Source organism: Streptopelia decaocto (genome assembly GCF_964273445.1).
Source record: "Streptopelia decaocto genome assembly, chromosome: 3".
In the NCBI taxonomy this organism is placed as follows: domain Eukaryota; kingdom Metazoa; phylum Chordata; class Aves; order Columbiformes; family Columbidae; genus Streptopelia; species Streptopelia decaocto.
Window position 1 is genome coordinate 53,847,055 of NC_138656.1, and position 23,687 is coordinate 53,870,741.

The following is a 23,687-nucleotide window of genomic DNA, read 5'->3' on the forward strand; positions in this document are numbered from 1 at the left end:
TTGAGGGCACACTTGTTTATTCAGTTTGTGAGACTGTTCAGCTGTGGTTTATGAACTCTGTACACAGACCTTCAGGTGGATAGGCATTATCACTGTTAATTTTAGGGAGCTGAGAGAATATTTTAGTCTAGTTCCAAATCTTCCTTACATGTAATGCATGGATGAAACATCTGTGTTAAGGATAAAGTAATTCCTGGTAAGATCTGGTGGGTTTTATCTTGAGTAGAGGTGAATTGGCTGATGTAGCAAATCACATGTAGTAGACTTTCCATTAGCTAAATGAGGATTAGGTTATACCCTAGGATGTGCTAGTGGATTGTAGCCTCAGATGTGTCTGACATCTCTAAGCCTTTTACATATATGTGAATTAAATATGACAAACACATTTGCCTTGGATAGCACACTTGAAATACATTTGTGACTTAAATTGCTTAAGAAATCCAATGTATTTTGTATAATTTGGTTTTAATGTAAACCCAACCCCTTAATTGGACGTTAGGGCAGAAATGTTTTAATCTAGGTCTGATGGTAGGATTCAAAACAAGCCATATGAATTTCACAGCAAAATAATTTAAGAAGGGAAAAAGAAGGCCATTTATTTGTTTAAGTTCTGCTGTGGAGTGAGCCAGGGCAGTCTCCCATAATTGGATCTGGTGTTCGTCTGAGGTCTGCGTGCTGAATCAGCTCTGGGGCCTTAACATTGTTGGTAATGAGACAATTCAGTGACTTCATTAGGAATTAAGGCTGTGTTGTTGATACCTCCAGTGCTGTGCACTCTGTGTGGTGCTGTGCTGAGAATCCTGCTCTTTTTTAATTGTCTTGTCTTGATGCATCCCATCTAATCTTGAGGCTTTCATTATGTAAAACTGGAGTGTCTGTCCAGCTGGTGATGGGAAAACATTCAAAGGTGTTAAAAAGGAGGATACAAAATCCCATTCAGGATGTGTTGACCACATGTTGACCATCAGCCAGTACCACAGAGGGTACACAGCACTGCTGTAGGAAGAGACAGGCTTGCTGCCTTTCTGAGAAGCCTTTTCTTAGCCCACTGCTGGCTTGGAAGAAATATTGGTGCTCTATGATGTAATAAAGCTTTAAGTTAATGGAATTTTATGTTTAATGCAGGCTGCTGTGACCCTCTGAGTGGTCACTCTTTCATTAACTTGAGTAGTACGTGAGCGTTAGCAGCTTTGCCATCCCAGTTCGTAGGCCTCTTGCTAGAAATTCACTGAGGGGGGGAAAAATATACAAACTCAAAGACAGAAGTTCCCCAGGTGCTATTAGTGCTTTCAGTCTACCACTGCAATTTATTAAAAGTTCCTTTTGTGCCCACCTATGTGGCAGTACATCCAGGTGAACACTCTGCTGAACGGTGCTACAGTTGATCTCTGGCAAGTTTTGCTTGTTTACTAATCTTACATGCAAATATGGAAATGATGAAAGCTGAAATTCCATCCTTTGTGAGGGTCATGGGTAGGGGAGTGTCCTACTGAAATGTACTGGCTTTGATTAAGAACAATTTTGTTGCTTGTGTCCATTAGGTTTTACGAAGCCTGTGTCTGCAGAGATGCCAGATAAAACACCAGGTGGTACAGAACCTGTCCCCAGAAGTGAAGGTTAGTAGTTTTCTTTGATTTTTTTTTTTTTTTTTGACTAATTATTGAAGAAAAGAAACATTATGATTTTGTGGAGAATTTTTCAAGTCTAAAAGTGAGATTCCATTACTGGCCTTAAGAGAGAGCTGAATTAATTTTATGTGTGCATGTTTATCTAAATAGCAGGAACTTTTCACTTATTTTTGTGTAGCCTTTCCCTCCATAGTCCATCATCCAGGAGAGTACTAAAATATATAATGAGGGGGGAGGACCAGTGGGCTGCTAGGATTTCAGCTTTGGAGAAGGTGTTTTGTCCCCTTTTGATAGAGATCTTGTTGACTGAGGCCAGTTTTTCATACAGGTTAAAGTTTCAGAGAACCAAAGCTAACATGCAAGATTGACACAGGGAGGAATGGAATATTTATGATTTCTACTAAAATCAGTGGAATCTTGAAATGCTCAGTCTTTCTGAAAATCAGATTATTTTTTTTCTTCTCAAGGTCCATTCACTTTGAATTCTCACACTGCAAAGTTTGGTGCTTGGTTTCAGGGAAGACTTTAAAACCAATTGTAATCTTGTTAATTTGAATCCTTCCTCAGATTCACTACTGAATAGTTCATTACAATATTTTATAAAAATTTTCTATTTCAGGTGAAGTTTGGGAGGTGTTTCTGATGGTTTTGTGGCAAAACTTGTAGTAGCTCTTTTATATGCTTGCTTTCTAGATCATTGCTGTCCTCATACAAGGTCTGTATTCATTCAAATGTGTCGTTTAGTTTGAATAAAGCTTGTAGCTCAGGGTGGTTTGTACTGCTTTCTGTCTAAATCTAAAGATATACACCTCAAAATTTAGTTTTAAATATTTTCGTTGCATTTGAACCTCAGTTTTGACATTTGAAAGGCATCAAGGAACATGCTGCAATAATAGTTTCAAAAAGCACATCAATAACATCAGAGAAGCAAATTTATTTCCATGTAAAGGTTATTAAGCTGTGTTTAACTGCAAAAGGCCTTTCTATTATTTTTTTAAATCTCCTCTAAAGCTTAACACATTACCATGAGAACTCTCAATGCAAGAGGAGCAGTTACAGCTGGTCTTTGAAAGACTGAGCCCTCTCTGATTTACATATGTGCCCCCTTTATAGAGGAGTCCTTATGCCAAAAGCACTGTGGTGAAGTCCACTTAGACCCAAAGCCTACACTTCTGCCTTGAGTTAGGATGTGGAACGAATTGTTATGTACCTTGCTGGTTGCTTCCCTAAAAGTAGCATATGTGATGACATCTGTGGCTCTCTTAGGTATTGATGAAGTATAAATGTGTTAAAATTATACTGGTTATATATGTTATATATTAAATTTATTTTCTGGTTGTGGAACAGTGGCAGATATTGTCATGTTTCAGCTCTCTGGCCTCTGAGAGGAGTTCTGGTAAATTAAGCCAGACATAGGGATGATGTAAAACTTTCAGATCAAACTGGGGGGGAAACTCGACTCTGTCTGTGAAAGGTAACTTTATTTTCTCTTATTGCATTTTAATTTACCACGTAAGCAACTTCTAGTAAGTGGATTGTAACATTTGCTTTGGCTTTACATCAGGAGCTAGAGAGGGTAGAACTTGTGATAGCATGCAGCTGTAGATGGGCTGGGAGCACAGGCGGGAATGGAAAGAATCCTGCAGAGCATCATTAATGATGGAGTCACCGATGACATCACGTGACCATCAAACAAAGATTGATTCTCCTCTGAAATTAATTTTTAGATGCTAAAAAAGTTCAGATAATGAATAAAAATGAATCTTCACTTAGAGGCCTGTTCTTGCAACTTGATGAAAATGGTTCTACTAAAGACAGAATGTGATACTCATGTCTTCTAATGATACTAAATCGTTAGTACTGAAGTTAGAACTTTGAGAGGTTTTGTTGTTTTATTCTCATAAATAGTCTTACTTTCAAAGAATGTTATGATATCTTCTACTGAAAAGAAGTGCCAGTGGCTGCTCTAGCACTGACTTGTAAGATAAACTTCCACAGTCTTTGATCATATGTATCTCTCTATTTACTTAGCATTTATACAGTTTACTGGTACATAGAAATGTTTCACTGGTATGACTGAGTCAGAATTAAGAAGTGACTGTTTAATTTCTCATGTTTAAAATATCACTACTACTTATATGCATAAACATTTATGTGAACTTTCCTAATTATTTCCAGACATCTTATTGCTGCTTGTTTTGGGGTTTTTTTCCAAATATTTTTTTTTTTTTCTTTTTTTAAGCTGTATTTGTTGTTACAATTTTCCAACAATTAACCTTCCACGTTTATAAGGGTCAAGTTGAGTTGAGCAAAGTGCTGTCAAGGTAACTGATTATCTGGAAACTTTTTAAAAGTCAGTGTTGCTTTAACCTAGCAGTGCCACTCCCTGCCCCTGCCCCACTGCTCCATATACTGCAGTTAAGCCATGAAGCACATAGAAGCAGACAATTGAGAAGGGAGTTTCCTGTAATTAAGTTACTGTAACTTAGTCCTTGACTCGAGGGTCCCCAGTGAGTGGGCAGACTATTTGCTTTTCTGCCACCTCTTCTGTCAAACCCTTTAGAGTCAACAGTTATGTTTATAAATGTCACTGCTTGCTTTGTGCTATAGGGGGAAAAAAACCCAAGGATCTGGAGATTTGGTTATTGCAAAGATAGGAGTGCATGGATTAATCTGTCACATGTGAAAAATATTTTTCAAGAAGCTTGTGTAGCTATCAGGGAGTGGTAGGCAAACAAATTAAAACAAAATACCCCTACTGTGATCCACGTATAACTGTTTCTAAAATGTTTTCCTACAGCAAAGCTATTCTATTCTATTTACAATGGATGCATTTAGAACAATGAACTATGTCAATACTAGGAAGTGGATTGAGTGTATTTCTGTTTTAGCTTGCAAAGGAATTAGCATTTGTTCTGCTTGTGTTTGCTGAAAAGTCACTCAAACTTCTAGTAGGGTTAAGCACTGGAAGCTGGTGTGTGACATGAGCACCCTGTCCGTTGCACAAATTCCTCTTCTCACAGAGAGGCTGCTGTGGTTCACAGTGACTGCTCCTGATGGTGTCTGGAGCTTGGCAATTGCTCGTTTGCAAAAATTTAGGGGAATGTTTGTAGATTTTTCATTATGAGTTATAGGACTAAAATAATATTTTTTTTATATATAACTTAAGAAAATTTTGATGATACTGAATGGTTTTCTTAAAAAAAAGCCCAAGTGCTTCATGCTGTGGATTGCTGATTTCATTTTTCTATCATGGTACCTTTGAACAGCTCTTCATAACATAGCTAGGCTTGCTTCAAATAAACCAGATGGATACCTCAGTACCCACTTGGAAGACTCCCATGCTCTAAGATTTTGGGGTATCAGTTAAGTGCTCTTTTAGCAGTAGCTTTATGCAAAATGCTTAGAAAAGATATATGGATTCGGGAACCCTTAGTAGGTTTCTCAAGTCAGCTTGACTGTTTGTTTTTCTGTGTCTTAAAAGTAGAAATCTTTGAAGAGAAAGATGTGAGGATATTAAACTCCCCCAAACTCTTCTTCCTTTCCCCTCCATATTCTTTCACTAAGCAAGAGCAGTGACTTCGCCCAGCTGGATCCTCCCTTACTGACTTTTTGGTTTGCACTCGCATCCTGAAGGAAACGAATGTTACACCTGGACTTTATAAACAGCCACTGACAAATCCCAGTGGACAACAAGCTTATGTCATTGTAAAATATCCTCCAGTAACAGCAGTGTTTTTCCTTGCATTGTGTACCTGATGGCACTAGTGGGAGCCTACCAGCTGTTACTGTTGTTCATGATAAGACTCATTTAGTTTTATAACTCCTCTGACTTATGTTTCCATGCTATTTCTGCTGTAATGTGTAACACTGCACAGGAAAAACGTGCAGGAGCAGCCATGTAAATCTGTAGACTGCTTAATGGATCATATCCTTCAAATGCAGTGAATAGCATTGCTAGTTCTACTTCCAGATTTTTGCTAAGACTGATTCTTTCATGGCAGGTCAGTAAACACTGCCTTTTGCCCAGTGCAGTGGGGGTTTTTAGCAGACACACAGCAATGTGCCATCTTGTGCCAGGTTTATGTAGAAAATAGTTGTTACACTTTATTATTACTGCATCATTTTTAAAGGAATACAGAAGTAGATAGGGAAAAGAAGCATCTTTTCTAAAGCTTTTTCAAATCTTAAGTGTGTCTGAAGTCACGGATAACTATGGGAGTAGTGCACTCCTAGGCTTACTGGTGGATCATTCTGTGCTGAGGGATGGTGATTGTATGCATTGTATACCTGCTCCTGTTCTTTGGAACTAGTTTCTTTATTATTCCTTGCTCCATTCCCTGTTGCCTGCAGCTTTTTGCTGCCTAACTGAAGGGAAGAGATGTCTGGAATAAATAGTGTATACCAATTGTGCTATTTCGTGGACAAGAACTTGTGGCTATGAGGTAATACTAGAGGGGTGAAATTCAACATAAAAGGTCTTGGCTATTTATGCAAAAGGTGATAGCCACTGTTGACTTCTCTGGCAAAGGATATTGTGAATGTAAAAAAATTTCACGTGAGTTGAAGAGGAGAACAGATAACTCCCTGGAAGACAGCTGCAAATAAATGAGCCACTGCAAACCAAGGAAATCCCTTTAGCTGAAAATGGTTGGAAGCTAGAAGAATACTGGGGAAAAAATATAGTACATGCTTGCTATGTCCTTACTGTCCCCAGTAATATAATCTTCCTGTGGCAGGTTATTTTCCCTTACTTACTATTCATAGCCTCATTTTGTAGGAGCTTTTAATCCCTTGAAAATTCTATCTTGAAGGAGGAGGAAGTGTCTGTATAAAGATGATATCTGAAATTCTTAACCCTAGTGCCTATAAATGGAGGGGATAAAGCCAAAGGAGATTTGAAATCTGATTGGAAATGGCAGAAAAGGCAGAAGGGTGATGAAATTAGATATTCTGTTTCTGACTCCTTGCTAACTTGTTTGGCCCTCTCTGCACACTGTGAGAGGCGGGCACATCTTTCTTTGAAAGACTGGTTGAAGACTGTTGTCCTAATGACTCTTGTCATAACTCTCTTGATAAATTTGAGCTAGCCAGTCCACCAAAGCTGAATATGAGCAACAGCTTAAGCAGCCTCTCTGCTGTGCAGATCTGTACTTGCACGGCATTTGCTTTGCTGCAACCAGACTGTTTGCAGCCCCTGGGCACTGCAGTGCGACTCATATTCTCTGGTAGCATTGTGATGCGTTAAACCACAACTTTTTCCTGAAAACCTTTTGATGAACTGCCTTAGTCACTGGGCCATGCCGGTTGGGTCCCAGTTTCTTTCTCAGTTGCCAGCAGCTCCATGAAGAGGAGGAGGAGGAGGTGGTGGCTCCCTTGATCTAGGGCAGTGAAGGGCAGTGAAAGATAGGCTGTTCTGCACATTTGACAACATCCAGAACAGTACAGCCTGCTCCTCATCAGAAGTGAAGATGTGACTGCTGTAATGTCTTGGTGGGTTAAGTCACTGATTACAAAGGCTGGGCTATTGACAGGTAGAACAACTTGTTCTTCAAATGCCAAGCACTGTCCCTGGTGTCCTGGCTGGCTGGTATCCCACCAGACATCAGTGTGCCAGCCATCTGCAAGTTATAGAAAGGTTATGTAGCCTCAATTTCTCGAACTTTGAGGTCTGGAAAACTGTGGGAGTTTTTTTTTGTATTGATGATCCCATTTTTAAAGAGTTTGCTTTTCTGTCTTAATAGTAACGAATTCTTAGTTCTCAAGCAATTAAAAAGTGTAGCACTTGAGTTTGCACTTTTTTGCTTTTATATAAATAAGTTCTACATGATACAAAATTACGTGTATAATGACTTATAAATAATGTGCGCGTATTAAATAATGAATTATGAGTAGTACAAAATAGGGATGGCCCTTTCCAAGCCGTAAGCTCTTTAAAAAGTTTACATTTAGGCTGCAAACTGTAATTTGACCATCAGCATGACTTAAAGTTGAGTTTGCTTATCTAGAATAAAATATTGCCAGTAGAATTTTTAATGACAGGATTCTCAAGTTTATCATATTTACCTAAGAAACAATCTCACCCCCAAATTGCTTTACAAACAGAGCCTGAAAGTAAAACACAGCCATGCCATAAATGAGTTAGGGTCTGCCTTTCTGATCAAAAGAAAAATTTTAGTGGTCTGTTTGTATTGCTGGAAATAGGTGGTGGGGACACAGGGCAGCTGCAGTGGGGCCCAAGTGAGGCCACCAGGGTGGTGACGTGAGGGCAGGAAGCACCCAGCACTCATGCTCCTCCCCAGCCGCCTTCTAGTGATGGCTCCCCCTTGGTGCTCTGTGATGGGGCTGGAGGCAGAACATCTCCCTTCATGGGGAATATCCATCAGGAAAGATAAACAGTGTCTAATTATTTAATTTATTAATTACTTTGACCGTAGCTATGTATATAAAATACTTTAAAGACAGTGATTGATTTACTGATTTACTACTCCTTCATAAATAGCATTTTTTATTTTTGTGTCATGCTTAGCATCTGTCTATCTTACCATCTTGGAAATGTGCTGCTGATCTCAAAGAAGCTGTTGCAGTTTTAAATTATCTTTTACTTTTTAAAAATAATTTGAGTACCATAATGTTTCTTGGTGAAGACCCAGGACAGAGGGTACACTCTGATATCTCTGTAATCGTGCAGTCTTAGCTGTGCGTGGCCTGGAGGAAAAATATAGAAGTACTATTCTGTGATTACAAATGTTAGCAGTATACTTTACATCTTTTCTTTCTAGGTAGGGAATGATAGCCATTTCTTCTCTTGAGACTTTTTTTTTTTTTTTAATGGGAGGACAGCTATTTTTGTTAAAGCAACTGCTATGTGTTAAATTACTCTTCTCTAGTACTTAGAACATCCTAAAAAGCTGCAGTTATAATGAAAATTGTCATGTTAGAAGTTGCCAGTTTCATCATGGATTTGGGAGGTGGGTTGTTTTTTCTTTTTCTCTTCTCTTCTCTTCTCTTCTCTTCTCTTCTCTTCTCTTCTCTTCTCTTCTCTTCTCTTCTCTTCTCTTCTCTTCTCTTCTCTTCTCTTCTCTTCTCTTCTCTTCTCTTCTCTTCTCTTCTCTTCTCGCCTCGCCTCGCCTCGCCTCGCCTCGCCTCGCCTCGCCTCGCTTTTTGACTATCATATATTCCAGGATTTTTACTGCACCCCGTATTCTTGTGTGTAAAAACAAATAATGCTAAGAACTTCAAACTGCTGCAACCTCACAGGGCTAATATATAGAAAATGAGCAATAGTAACAGATAATCTTTCTCTTAGAGTTAATACTGGATTTTACTTACACTAATAGGGTATAAAATACATTTAACAGTTTCTTAAATGTAAATCAGATTTCATCCCCCAAACCCTTCTTTTTCTGCCTTTTGAAATGTCCTCTGTTTTTCATCTTGCTGCTTTATTCAAGTGATATGCCAGAAATGTGTTTTCAGATTCATTGATTTTTTTTTTTTTTTTCCCCTCCTCCTCAGCGATATTTCTTCCAAAGCAACTTAAAGGGCATTGAAGGATAAGAGGCAAAAACTGATTACTTACTACCTGTTAAATAAAGCTATGACTCTGAAGATAAATTAGGTTGTCAAGGTTACATTCTTTCATCTTGGGCTGACCGTGGCCTTAAAACCAAGAGATCCAAAGTGAGTTAAAATAAAGATACGAAGACCTTTTGCCCTTTGAGTTGCCAGGATGTGCTGCAGCACAGGTACCTGTCAATTATTTACCACTTGGCTCTGAAGAAATTTTACAGGTACTATAGAGTTGGCAAATTCAAGCCTGCTCATATTAATTATCACTTAAGAGTTGTAGTGGGGCCTTTTGCCTTTTAGTCACCTAATTATATGTCTAGCAGTAATTTCAAACTATGCTACTGACATTAGAAGTAGGCTGAGAGGCCTTGATATATCCTGAATTTAGAGAGATTAATACAGAGGAAAGCTTAGTTGTTAGGTTTCACTTTTTTAATTGGCTCCCCGTAGTTTAATTTAGCTTAAAAGGGGGGGAGAAATTGCTGCTTGCTGATAAACCAGAAGGGGAGCTAGCTTTGATGTTTTATGAGCAATAAAATATTTATAGAAACTTTCTCTGTGTTTTTGAGCAATATGTCAAACTCCTGGAGTCAGCTGCTTGAGGAGTCAGCAGGCCGGAGAGGGCGGGAGGTGCAGGGGGAATGGTGCAAGGCCGCTTCTCTGGCACTGGGTCCCGGTCCCTGAGTGGTGCTGGCAAAAGAGCCTTGGAGAGGTTGGATTTAGCACGCAGGAGGCTTTTATTTTTTTAATTTAAAGCCACATTATGTTCTGGTAGCCTCTTCGGTCAGAACATGCTGTAAAACCGATTGTGCATTTCAAGACATTAAAAGTTACCAAATCCTTTGAAAATAGTAGCTGTTCTTAGTTGTGGGTTTTGTGGAACAGGACTTAATATAAATTCCATTACACACATCTTGGCAGCGGTCCCCACAACATATATTTTATAGAATAATTAAAAATGGACATAACTTCCAGGTGCAATACACAACTTTCTTCCCTTATGCACACAATGTAGTCTGTGCTTCAGATGATGGAAGGACTAAGAAATTGTTTAAGGTGGTAAGAGTTTAAATATAACCTCTTTCCTAGCAAGACTGGACTTTGCTTCTTCAGGAAAGCGGGGCAACCCAAATTATTTGGATTCTGTTATGTCTAGTTTCTGTCCAGATAGTTGCAAACCACATGCCTCCTTCTATGTTTGTAAGAAGGGTAGTTATCAGTTTACATATTTTACTTTTCGCGGTATAAAAATTTTGGTGTTCATGGTTAAATCTTATCTTGTGCGAGGGTTTATCTTTCACAATGGAAAGCAATATTTGAAGGATCATGTTATGTATGAGACTAATCATTAGGGAATTTTGCCTGATGTCTGGCCAGGAGATGGTTCTGTCTGGTCATGTCTGAAGCAAGCCAGCATTTCTGAAAATGGGATGTCCTGTCTTGAATGCTTTTTTAATTAAATATACAGTTTGTAGGCAACAGGAAATCCTTTAGGAAGATACAACTCTGCTATGTCTCTTCCAGAAAGAAAATGGCTGCATTTCAAGGTTTGTTCCCTATTAGGATCCCTACCCAGTGAGACAGCCTTGGTATTAGATCACAGCCCTGGGAGCTCTGTAATCATTCAGAATGAAGTACAGAGAGCACTTTCATAGGACTGTAAGTGTAGATAGGTATAAATGGACTTTTTTTCTTGTGTCTTATATCTTTAGTAAGATACTATTTTTTTCACAATTGAGTAGTAGTTAAATAAATTATTTTAATGTGAAGACTGTCTAAAGGTTTTTAAAATCATTGTCTTTCCACTTTCAAAGAAGTGGCAGTATTAACTAGAGGCACTGGTCTACTCTTATAGCACCTGGCACTCAAATATGAAATTGAAGGTGCCCCAAAGTTGCCCTCCTCAACCTGACCACACAAATATTTTGTGACCTGCTAAAACAGGCAAAGTATTTAAAGACTTGTTCCACTGACAGCTGCTAGCTAGAAAATCCTTCCACATGACAGAAAGATTTTCTTGAGTATGAAGTCTGCCATGAACTTGTTGCTCATTTCTCTCCTCAGAAATATTTCTGAAGAATGTCCTAATTTTATTATAAAACCATATTCATTATTAAAGGTAATCGTTTAGTTCTGCTTCTTGCCATCTCCTCTTATTTCTACGTCTTGAGAGAAAAAAAACCTCACAGCCACATCTTCTCCTATACTTGGACCCGCTTCTCCGGATATCAGTGTTAACAGAGCACTGTGCTGCCAGCCTGGAAGACGGTGGGTTCTTGCAATTTACGGAGTAGTGGGTGGGTGCAAGGAGCTCTATGGGTGGGTTGTATTGCAGGACTGACAGGATTTTAGGTTGCATCTTGAAAGGATAATTTGGGGATATGCAAATACAATTATTTAGCTAGTTGCATATTTCTTATTAACATTGTGCATTTAATGAAGTGCTCAGAAATATTTTAAGCAAAGAGAACTGCTAAGGGAAAATAATGCCTGTGTTTCGTATGGCTAAGAAGTCTAATGCCATTGAAAACTTGAGTTCTTGGGTTTGTTACAGTTTTGCGGCTCTTACTGCAAAACCTGGCTAGAGCTGGGATAGCATGAACTGGTGGCTTTTGAGCAGGTCTTATGTTTATGCCTAACATTTTCTAACAAGAGAGTTTGTCTACTATGCAAGGTTGCCAGTTTGGAATGTACTGAGAGTACTGATTGTTTGGCCTGTGTCCAAAGCCAAAGGGGCTCAGGATGATGAGACAAGCTTCATTTGATTTGGGGAAGCAGCAGTGAGAACTCACTGTGCATCCTTCACAGTGCCGTGTGCTTCTGGGGAAATGTTCCGTGCACCATTTCCAGAAACCCGTATGTTGAGTCTAGCTTTCTCACTGAGAACAGTTGTTTCTAAATACAGCTGTGCCTCTGCAATCTTTTATCATGACCTAAACTTTTATAATATATACGGACGCCCTGTGCATTTATGACAGACAGCAACTTGCTCATCACTAGAGGCCTGGCTGGAATCCACATTGTTAATCCAGCAGCTCCAGTCCATTTTGCCACAAATCTTTTAGACAGATGGAGAAATGTGGCTATAGTTCAGATCATGCCTTTGGAGCCATTTTGCTTGAAATCCAACCGTACCAGCATGTTCCTATGCCTTGTGCTACGCTGAGCTCTCCTGCCAGAGAGAGGGACGGTACAACCCCATCGGAGCCGCCTTCAGGCCCAGCCAGGGTTGTGTAACCAGGGCACAGGGAAGTGAGCCAAAACCACCAGAATTGCCACGCATTTTTAAGTGCTGAGCCCTGCTTTTTGTGAACAGACTGAAGATGGTGGTTGAGACTTTGTTGGAAGGCAGGTAAATTCTTTCCGTCTGTGCTCTCCCCCAGCTTGTTGTTGTTGGTTGTTTGTTTTTGTTGTGTTTTTTTTTGTTTTGTTATTTGTTTGTTTGGTTTTTTAATGACCCCTGCTGGGGACTACCTGACTCAGCTTTTTACATGCTCTTGGTTTTGAGAATGCACTGGTTTTAAATTTAATTTTTGTTTTGTTTTGTTTTCTTGTGCTTTTTTTCCCCCTTTGTATTTTTCACTTCTCTTCCTCTTTGGGGATGCTGAGCCTGTATTTAAATTTTTCACGTTTTTGGAATATAGATGTAAGGTGGCTTCTAAGGGTCCCTTCCTTGAGAAGTGGGGAAGTCAAAGTTTTGCTGAGAATAAAAATCAGTGTACAAACTTTTAAAGTTCATTAATCTAAAAGTCATTAAATTACTGCTTTGACTGAAGTGTACAATATTCCAAACCAGATTTGCACTTATCTGTGGTGGGAAAATTGCACTGTATTGTTGTCACTTCTCAATACAGACAAATAACTGCCTTTTATAAAATTGTCAAAGTTTATAGGCATATTTACTTTACAGCTACTTTTATAAGTTACCCACACCCTTCTCTGCATGTGAATAAAAGAGCTGGAAAGGCCACACTGATAATGTCATACCAGGAAATCTTTAATGTAAAATACCCAGAACATGGGGGATAGAGAGCAGGAGAAAGCTTTGAAGGATGGGAGAGACCATACTGAAGGTAATACATGGAGGGAAAAGATACTGCTTTTACTTCTATGCCTTTTTTTTTTCATTTAAGGAAAAATGATATAACATGGGTTACTTGTGACATAAGCCAACAAACACGTTTGTAAGCACTGATATACAGGGAGACTCCTTGGTTCCATGTTTGAGCCTTTATAATTCTTCTAGAATTGAATGAGAATTAAGAAAAAGAGAACAGAAAAAAAAAAAAAAAACAAACAAAAACCAACCTAAAAAAACCTCTGAATCTTGCAGAGCTGAAAATACCACCTGGTGATCAGACTAGAGCCGGCTTAATCTTTTTCTGCCAAGTTAGACATTCTGGCATGTTTCCTCAAGTCTGGATATATTCAAGTACTGTATTTGGCAGACTTAGTTTGTTACTAAGTAGTGATATATGAAAATCCCAGTTCAAACGTTTCAGCTTATAGTTGTTTTTACAATCTGTCAAGAACAACAACTAATTGATGTTTCACTTTATACATCGGATATAATTTTTGTTACAGTGTGTTATGTATCTGGAAGTAGATTTGCAACTTAAATGTCAAGTTTTGCTACTATATATTTAATCTGAAAAAATTTCATAACATGAAAAGTTTTACAGAATATGTGCTCTTTCTACTCGATGTAGAGTAACATTTGGTAAGTCACTAAGGTTGTCACCCTTTTTCTAATTAACAGCATCTTCCAAGTCTTGGATTTAAAGTGTTTAATCTGACTTTAATGCATAGTCTGTCCCTGCAGAGATGACATCCTTGTTGTCATAGCTTTGATTTTATGAAGAACTCCAAAATCAATACATATGAGAAATTCTGTATTTGAACTGACTTATTTGAATACTTTTGATACTTTTGTCTTTTGTATAAAGCTAAAATTTAAAATTACAAAAGTAAAACCAATAAAAACTACATGGTTTTTATTTGAAACATTGATTTTTCCTTTTAAGTCCAGTGCTAGAGTTTGGCGCCCACAGCAGTAATTCTGTGTCAATACAAATATTGCATATTCGATTTGGTGCTTGGGAAGAAATGTGGGGATTTTTGGTTTTTGAGCTCTGGCTTAGCTGAGGAAAACATATGGACTCACAGGCAGACAGAGTGCAGGCTAAATCTGCACCTATTGGAGAGGTACTAGAAGTTTCTTAAGCCTGGAAGGACTGTGCTAAGTGTTCAAACCTCACATCCTCTACATTTTAGAAAGATTTAGTCTTTAAAGCAAGAACTTATGTTGAAGAGTCAACCATAACAAAGTGATCTTATCCCTAATTATGCCATCAGTTCAGTCCTATTTCTAGACTGAACATGTCTGTGTGTTTAGTTTCCAGCATTACACTTTTGTTTGAAGAAATGGTTGTCACCCTCAAACAGGTACTTATGGACTGTGTAAGCTGAGTAGATCAAGCTTCTTTTGTCTGTCAGTATAACATAGGATTTCTGACAGTAAAATACTCTCATGCCTTATTTTGCAGTCTTAACAATTGTTTTGTTTTCTTCTTGAAATGTAAGTGCTAGGATTTTACTGTATTTGAATCCTGCACTTATTTTGTCTAGAAGTAGGTGTTGTTTCCCTACTCTAACTTGATTAAAATACTTAAGATTATTTGTAAATAAGGGAAAACTGGCCTCCCAACAATTTAGAATTAAACAGCACAGCCAGAAACTTGATGAGATTAAATACTGCTGTGTTTCTAAAATAACTTGAAAGGCTTTATAAGAAAGGTACTGCTATCTCATTAGTATATTACACAGTGTTACACTTAGGTACACAAATAAGCCAAAAGTTTATTTTCTTTATTTCTCACAATAAATCAATTTGGAACAACCTATTCTGTCCTTGTAATTGATGCAGATGTCAGGAATTCTTTTCTGCTGACGTGGAATAAAGGCTAATCCAGGTCAGTCAGTACCTTGTAATTAATGCACATTCTTCTTTTTTGTTATTTTTTCCCCTTCTTTTCTTTTCCCCCCTTTCCTTTTTTCTCTTAGGTAGGAAAAAAGGAGCAATCCCTGCTGTAAAGCTCTGAGCTGGTCCAAAGTGATTCTAAAGGTTTTGAATGGAATGGAGATTACAGAGTAAAACTGTGCTGGACTACTAAATGGCAATTTGCAGTCAAATAGTATCTTACATTACTATATAATAGCTATCTCAGGGTGTTTGAAGGGTTAAAGGGAAAGGAATATAAAAGTTACTTTGAGCTCACTTTGCTACCTTGAACTTTGGATGCTGTGGAATATAGCAGTCATCTGTGATCACAGATATTTTAGCAGCTGTATAATTGAAAGCTATAAATGTCCAGATAGGAAATGATCCAGTAATTAGAGGAAACGGTACTGAACCTGATGACTTAAAGTCACTTTCGTTCTTAAATCACACAGTTGTAGCTGTTAGACTTTATCCTGTGATCTTTTCTCAGTACCTTGGCAGAGTACTTGAAAACCCTAATAATCAGATTGGCCGAGAGTTACAAAGAAGAGAAGGTTTCAGTGTTTCTGCCTTGCTTTTTGTAGCCCCCCCACCAAAGTAGTGCCTCCTGGCTGAGAGGTGCTGCTCAAGCAGGGCAGGAGGAGGACGGGGCCTGGTCTGTCTCCTTTAACCAGATGTTTCTTCCTGTGTGGTGTATTGTGAATATTAATAACAATGCAAGGGAGGGTTTGGTGGTTTTATATACACACCACTGAAATGTAAGCACCGCACGTAGCTTGAAGAAGAGCTCAGATTTTTGACTTCCCAAAAAAAAAAAAAAAAAAAAAATCTGTGGCCTACTTGCTGAACAAATGGGAAATATGTGTTCAGTTCATGTGTGTAATATAGCCCTGAATGTGTTTTGTTTGTTTGTTTAGTCATTATTATTCCTAGCAGGAGAACCTTATGAAGCTCATTCAGAAGTGAAATGGCTTTGTCTAAAGCAAGTGGGATTTTGAATGTTAGGCTTAGGTGCCATCACTGAAGGAATTCCTGAAAGTTGTACAAGAGAACTCTGTTTTTAGAAACACACACCCCACCACCGCTTCTGTAATGTTGAATAATTCCTTGGTTATATGTATGTATATATATGTGTGTGTGTATATATATACGCACACCCCTACTATTATCAGCTTCTTCAAAGTACTTGTGTGGTTTTGCATATTATGTCTTTTAACCTTGTGCATATGTCTTAGTGATCAAAATAATGACTCATTAAAAATTTGCTTGTTGGCTCAGTCCTGATTTTGACTTCTGTTTCTGAAAGTTCCCTTGTAATCTCTTTAGATTCTCCCAAGAAGTTATTCTTGCTAAAATGCCAAGATTCCTTTTTATCTATATTGGATACTGAAAACTGTATAGTGTTAAACAGTCTGATGCAATAAATGTTGAAATAGACAGTGATTTGCTGGCTTAATTTACTACTGTGGTAAATAAATGGACAAACGGGTTTTGGTTAAAAGTTCTAAGGACATTTCATTTAATCTAATTTTCTGCTTAAAATGTGTCCCATTCAAAGGACTAATGTGTTGCACTGGAAGCTGAGTAATTTAGGCTGATTAGTGGACCACCACCTTTGAAAATTACAGAAGAAAAAGGAAAAACCTGAAGAAACTGTGTGCTGAAGCAAATAGACACACACAAATCTGTATGTTTTCTATTTTGGGTCACACTTTCTTGGCCTACAGTCAGCCCAGGTCCCTGTGGACAGAGTTTCTGAACTTATTGCCTCCTTACCCAATGCCTAACCTTCGAATGAATCACTGGAAACAGCCTTTTGTTGTAATTAGCCATGGGATGGTGAAGCAATTGGTAAGCCAGTTGAAAGTGGTCATCTCCATATGTGTATATAGACCCTGTTTCATTTCCGGTCTTATTTAGGTGATTTTCAAAGGCTATGTAAAGGAATCTTAAGGTGCTTTGTGTGGAGCAAGGAAGGTTTTGCTGTGTGCATCTGCTGAAGACTGGGGCCTGCTTAAAATCATCCATTGTGCTTGTATTAAAACATACTGTGTTCCCTCTTCCTGTATTCAGTAACAAGCTCCAGTGGCACAACTGGATTTTGCAGAGGTACCGTCACAGGCAAGGGGACACCTGAGCTGGTGCTGAGTCACAGCCCTGGCACTCAGGAGGCTCCGTGCTGGTTTGGGCACGTGAATGTTACCTCCTTCTTGGCACATCACGTAATGTTACTGTGCTGTGTCCTTGTATGACAGTATAATTGTGACTGGTACTATAGAACATTCTTCTGAAGTTTATTCAGGGTATTTTAAAATACTTTCAGATCTTCATGTGAAGACATTACAGCAACACTTTGTATTGAAATGAAATGTGGGAATGGAATGTCCAGAAAACTTCTGTGTACTATAGATGCCATTTCTCTGCTTAAAAAACAAAAGAAAGTAAGTTATGTAAGTTATGCTGCTAATAACAGTGATTCTAGTATTAGCATAGAGAAAAACAGAATTTTAAAGGGCTTACAGCAACAGAGAGAAGCATATTTGGACTCAATATTACAAAGTTCTCAGAACAAGGCATTTAAGAAACTTTAAATGAGTTAACAATTCATAGAGCTAGAGAGGTTGGCAGACTCGTGGCTAAGTGTTTTTGTTACAATTCCCACCTTGTAGGAGAAGAGCTATGATATCAAGATACAGCTAAGCAGATTTTCACTAGTACCATAGGAAGGAACAGTCCCATCCTCTCTGGTTATGTATTCACCTGCCTCTGCTTGCTCTCACCCAGCATGCAAACCAGGATGTTCCAGGAGCAAGACAAGCAGGAAAGTAATTTTTTTTTGGTTTGTTTGTTTTTTGATCTGAACTGTTTAGCCATCCCTGAGCCAACTTACCATGGAGCTTTGCTGCTAATCATGCATGTTGGTTGTAAATATTTTGCAGGGCAAATCACACTTTGTGCAGTGGACTTGCCCAACTTTGTGCAATGTGAAGGTTGTATTCAAAATTCAGCACTTAGTAAGTTCTACTTTATGGTGAAGAAGTGACTGTAGCTTGTTTTCCCTCCTCAGTGGTGTTAACTCTGTGCTAATGAAATAATGGAGCTTATGGACTCAAGCAATAAAAACATACTTTGCCTCTGAAGTAAACGAGGGGCTGTTTCTCTTCCAGTCAGGGCAATATGATACTTTTAATGCCCGTTCGGGAAAGGATGTAAATGATAGCTTTACACAGAGCAACAGGCACAGCTTGCAGAGGGAAAGTGAGGTTTTCCTTGGCTCTGGGACGAGGCTTTGAAATCTGGGTCTGTTTATTTCCTTGCCTGTAATACTTAAACACATCCATGAGTCGCCCGAGGAACCAGATAGGAACTTGACTGTATTCTGGGCAACCCATAGGGAAGAATTTTAACCTGTCATCTCAGGGGAATTTCCTCTTTACTTTTTTTCCTCCATGGTTAGTACTTAATGATTCACTCTGCCCACCGCCCTTCTCTGTTCTGATTGTCCCAGATCTTATCCTGAGGCAAAAAAGAAGCTGCTGCCAATCATATCTTTGCAAAGTAGTAACTATCCACTGTTGTAAGGCTCTGTAAGACCTACTACTAGTGTTGATACAGGAGGTGGGTTTTTTTTGCAGCTGGAATGAAGTAAGTTCTGACTGGGAGAACTGAGGCTTGGTAGCCGGGTCTTTTTCAGGTGAAGTTTCACCCACGCTAACACGAGTGACATACAGAGAATTTGTCAAAATGTTGAGAGGTTAAATTATAGTGATAGTTACTCTTTGATTATGGATTTACAAAAGATAGTCGTCATATGCAAATATAGTCTTAAAGCATTTTTATAATGACAGTTGAATAGTACAGCTCTCAACACCTCACACATCTTATCTACTTGAATTAAAGGGAAGTAGCATCATGATACTAGAATTCAGGAGGATCTGCTGTGCTGCAGATTACAATCCAAACCAGAAAGCACGAAACATACTGAATTTTGGGGTTTTTTTTCTAAGGTATCAAGATCGGGAGAAAGGCAAGTGTCATCTTACTGACAGATTAAACTGTCCCAGTTTGGAGAAATCAATGTGCAAATACACACCAAGGAGGAGGAAGAAAATAAAAAGTTCTGGGAGTTTTCTCTGAAGCTGTGTCTATAAAGGGTGGAAGAAAGGAGACCCTGCCCTTACCTTAAGGATTGGGAAATGAAGTAGAGAAATGGATTTATCTGCAAAATACACCCCAAATGTGAGGGCTTTCCATGAGTTAGTGCTACTTTTCAGAGTCCTGGGATTTATTTACCAATGATTTGGTATAATCATTTGGTTGTATTTAGAATGTGGTGCCCAGACTAGCTTATTCTTTGTACAATGATAATTAAGTAAAACTTGTGATTATTATCTGTGCTCTCCAAATCTCTGTTCTGTCTGAAACAGAGCAAATAGGAGCTCTGATTTTAAGGTGTGTTCTTGGCGAATTTTCTTTTTTTATTTTTTTAACAATATTTGCTCAGTGGTTGGTATAATCTTGTTTAAAAGGTTTTTTTGCTTACTTGAGCATGTTCTATCTGGCTACCATTGTTTCATCCCTCATTCATAACTGGGTAGCTTAATGCTAAAATCAAACAAGTTTGAGTTTCAAACCCGTATGAGGTTTTTTGTCATTCCATTCTCATTTTACTTTGTGCAAACAGGTAGTACTTTTGTTGGCTGTTCTGTAGCTAGCAGTTGCATTGAAAACATTTGAAGCCAATTTTTGTACAGAGTAAATATTCTGTGGTTACAAGGGCTTAATTAGCTCAGGTGCCTTTACTGCTGGTATATATCTTCTTATCTTGAAAGTAGTATCCACCAACTAATCCTTTATTTATGTTGAGCTTTGGAATTTGCCTTGAAATGCCTCTTTGTAACCTCTCCCTGTATGAATGGGAAGTGAACAGACTGTCAGGTAAACAATGAGGTTGCAGGCAAGCAAATTAATAATACACATGAATATAGGTTTCTTCTCACTGGTGGCAGGTTGGATGCCTGTGACTGACCTCAGAAAGAGTATCAGCAGAGTGCTTATTCCTGTGATATGGTTTGTTACCTTTTGTTGTACCATTTCACAAAGGAATCTTTTCTTGTGTTTATGCATGGGAGGACTGAATTTGTTAAACAAATGTCCAAGGCTATGTTTTCAGTGCTCAAAAGAAGGGAATTGTTAAACCACAATAGCTAATTTGCGATAGCAATCTCAATGTGAAATCCTAGTGAGCAGGTAGATTTTTACCTCTAAAGCAAGCTGAGATCACAGTGTATTCTCCAGTTTAGCGGGAACAAAACAGTAGCCTATTTCCATGTTACAACGATTGAACTAACTCAACTTTACTCCCTTAGCATAAAAAGGTATCTTTTTAGTTTGGTTTTGGTAAATTCTTAGCCCCATTGTGAAATTGTCTTTTTGATTACAGGATTAAAGGTAATCCTAGAGAATTCTGATAGAGGTGGCTGAAAAAGAAAATCTGTAAAACCATTGTATTCTGTTTCTCAGGTTTCTGGTTTTAGAATAGTATATGATTGCACTGACAACTGGTTAATTGAGAGTATCCTGTCACAGGAGGAGAAAAAGGAGTACAGCAGAAGTTTCTGCTTTCTTTTCTCCCATATTGAGAGAAAATGTCCAGTCTGACACTTTTAAAGTTAGTAGTAATGGGAAGCTGAATCAGTCAGAAATCAGAATTTTACCTCTGTGGTAAGAGACTTGTAGGCATCACCTCTGAGAAAGCTGCCTTCCTGTTCTTTCTTTTTCACCCCAAGAACCAGGTAGTTTGTAATTTCAAATTAGATCATGGTGTATGCCTTGCCTCTATAAGAAGAAAATAAATTCTTATTTTGTATGTTTTTGTTTTTCTCTCCCAAGATACTGGAGCAGCAGCAGCAATATTGCTGTTAGCATGTAATGGAGAAAACTGGGCTGAACTCAGATGTTGTATCTCCCTTGTGCAACAGAGGATAATTGCCTCTGTTTGTTTTTGCTTTTTGTTGTTGTTGTCGGTTGGTTGGGTTTTTTTGTGGTTTTTGTTTTGTTTTTGTTTGTTTGTTTGGTGGTTGGTTTTTTTTTTTTCCATACTTCTTGCATTCAGGGTCTGAAGGATGGATTATGTATGTCCATATTTGAATACTTTTTTGAGCTTTAGCGGGGCTGCTGGGAATGAACCCTCAGGCAGGTGCTGCGGTCATGGCCACAGATGTTTTAACTGAAAGTGATCACCCAAGCTCCAGCTGGCAGAGGAGTGAAAGAAAAATGCTGCTTTAGGCCCAATAAAAGCAAGTGCTCATGAATATATTATTTCTGCTGTGACTTTAACATGTAACAGTAATACAGAATATGCCTGCTCAGAGGCATGTAACTCAGAACTCAGGGTTGACTTGTTTAGATCAAAGGGGGAACTCAACCAAAAGACTCGCTTGGATTTTGAGAGATCAACTTTTCTTTTTTTTAGAATGCATCAATCCTCAGATCTGAGTGTAAGGCTGATCCTGCTGTAGGACTTAAGAAGAACAAACCAATTGCAGGGGAAAATTGTAAGTGCAGTAGTTTTCAGTATCCAGTCTCTTGTGGAATGGAGTTGGAGATCTTTGGTTTTTATCAGTCATAACCTCATCAAGCATTCCTTCCCTTCCTCATCACTCCCCAAAGGTGCAGTACTCTTAATTGCTTTTGGCAGAGTAAAGCTATGAGGAAGTCAGGGAATAGGTTTTATTTTATGTGACTGTCATTAGTCTGAACTAGCCCCTAATCTAAAATTACAAAGACATTGTTTATAAGGCTATATCTACTGCAGTTTCTATTTGTTTCCACCTCTAGGTTGTATAAGGCAAACAGTGATAGATACATGCTTAACTCAAAGAAAACCAAAAATGTTCTAAATGGCTTAAAATTCAGGACTTGTCTATTTTTTTTTTTTACAAAATTGGCAAGCTTCTCTGTGCGTTAGCCTCATATAATGTAATACTGACTGTACTTACAGTCCACATACCACATATATTTTTCATATATTTATATTTGCTAGATCTGTATTAAGAATAGCTCATGAAGTGCTCCTAACCAAAATAGCTGGTAAAGTAAAAATGCAAAGCCTTGTTTAGCATTTGATTCTAGTTTTCATAAAAAGCCTTTTATTCTTTGCTGCCTTGATAGTATGAATCTAGATCGTATGTTTATATTCTATATCTAGACTATATCGATAGTACATGCTTAAATTAGCATTAAATATAGTTTAACAATGATGATGGGGACTTGGTGGTCCGGTGGCTGCTCTTCCTATAAGCTGAGCAATGTAAAGAGAGCTGGTAGCCTGCCTGCTGCTATATTTGGGCCTGTAAATGCAAGCACAGAAATCAATAACGAAGGTTGTTGTGTGAGCATATCTGTCTTCCTTAGTATGTCTGTAAGTGCTGCCTTTAATATATTGGTCTCTGGCCTTTCCATTTATTTTGGGGAATCCATTTTGTATTATTGCTCTGTAACGTTACTCTGTAAAAATGCATACTTAAAAAAGCAACTAAAATTTCTGTGTCTGATAATTCAGTCCACAGTAGAGCTGTGATATAGTCATAGTCTAGACGAGCTGTGTGATTGCAATGGAAGAGCTTTTAATTAAAAGAAAAAGAGAACAAAGAAACAAACAAAAACCACACAAAATCCAAACAAAAACAGCAACTAAAAAAACACAGTAGAAGTGTTGCTAGTGAGTTAATGGACATATAACTTCTAAGTAAACTCATATAGGGTATGTTTAATATTTAAGTGAGTAACTCTGCTTAAGAAGGAAAGTGAGATTGCTCTGACCTTCATTCTTTGCTCAAAAGAACAAAGTTAGGCGTGTGTGATAAAGATAAAAGTGCGCACTGCTGTTTGCTGAATTGGGGCAATTATCAATATTTGAACGTGGTGACCAGATCCAAGGCTATTAAAAAATAGGTGAAACTTGGAAGTGGGTCAGGTATTACGTGACAGAGGTTGTTTCCTTTTTGATATACGTAGCTGAAATACAAACCCTCCTTCCTCCAAATTCTTCAGGTATAATAGAAATGTGCATGAAATATGTCATTTTTTACCAAGTGTGATATAAAATCTCCAAATTCTTGGATGCAGATTACAGTAATGAAAGGAACCAATCTGTTCCTGGTCGTTCAAAAAGGAGCTGAAAACACAAACCCTGAATTTACTTGTGAGTGTAACTCATTTGCTTAGTGGTGCCTGAGGGAGGGAGCTGGAAAATTATTAAATTAGTTTTCTGTTTGTTTGTACAGAGGCTTTGAGTGTTATCACTGGGTCAAGTTTATTTTCCTTTTTTGATCAAAGTTAAGTGAGGAACTGAGAAGTTTAAAATTGCTGTGCTGGCGGTGAGAAACAGGCTGACTCCTTTGCTCCTTCCCCTTTGCTATCCCATCTCCTTTCCCTGCCATCCAACCTTAAAACCTTCAATAATTACTTTGAAGATTGAAATT

The 23,687-nt window shown here is 38.2% G+C and overlaps 1 protein-coding gene across 5 annotated transcripts in view; it reads left to right on the plus strand.

Moving 5' to 3' along the window:
• The window catches only part of PLEKHG1 (pleckstrin homology and RhoGEF domain containing G1), a 123,992-nt gene that overhangs the window by 26,622 nt on the left and 73,683 nt on the right, over positions 1 to 23,687 (plus strand). Inside the window, exon 2 of one of the 5 annotated variants that reach the window (XM_082049904.1) lies at positions 1,542 to 1,616. In XM_082049904.1, coding sequence (XP_081906030.1) covers positions 1,568 to 1,616 — 49 coding nt within the window. In that variant the 5' untranslated portion in view covers positions 1,542 to 1,567. Of the gene's footprint in view, positions 1 to 1,541; positions 1,617 to 11,369; positions 11,469 to 12,307; positions 12,553 to 21,739; positions 21,759 to 23,687 lie in introns of those variants that run through there. The other 4 variants (XM_082049908.1, XM_082049906.1, XM_082049905.1 and 1 more) reach the window with 4 other exon arrangements.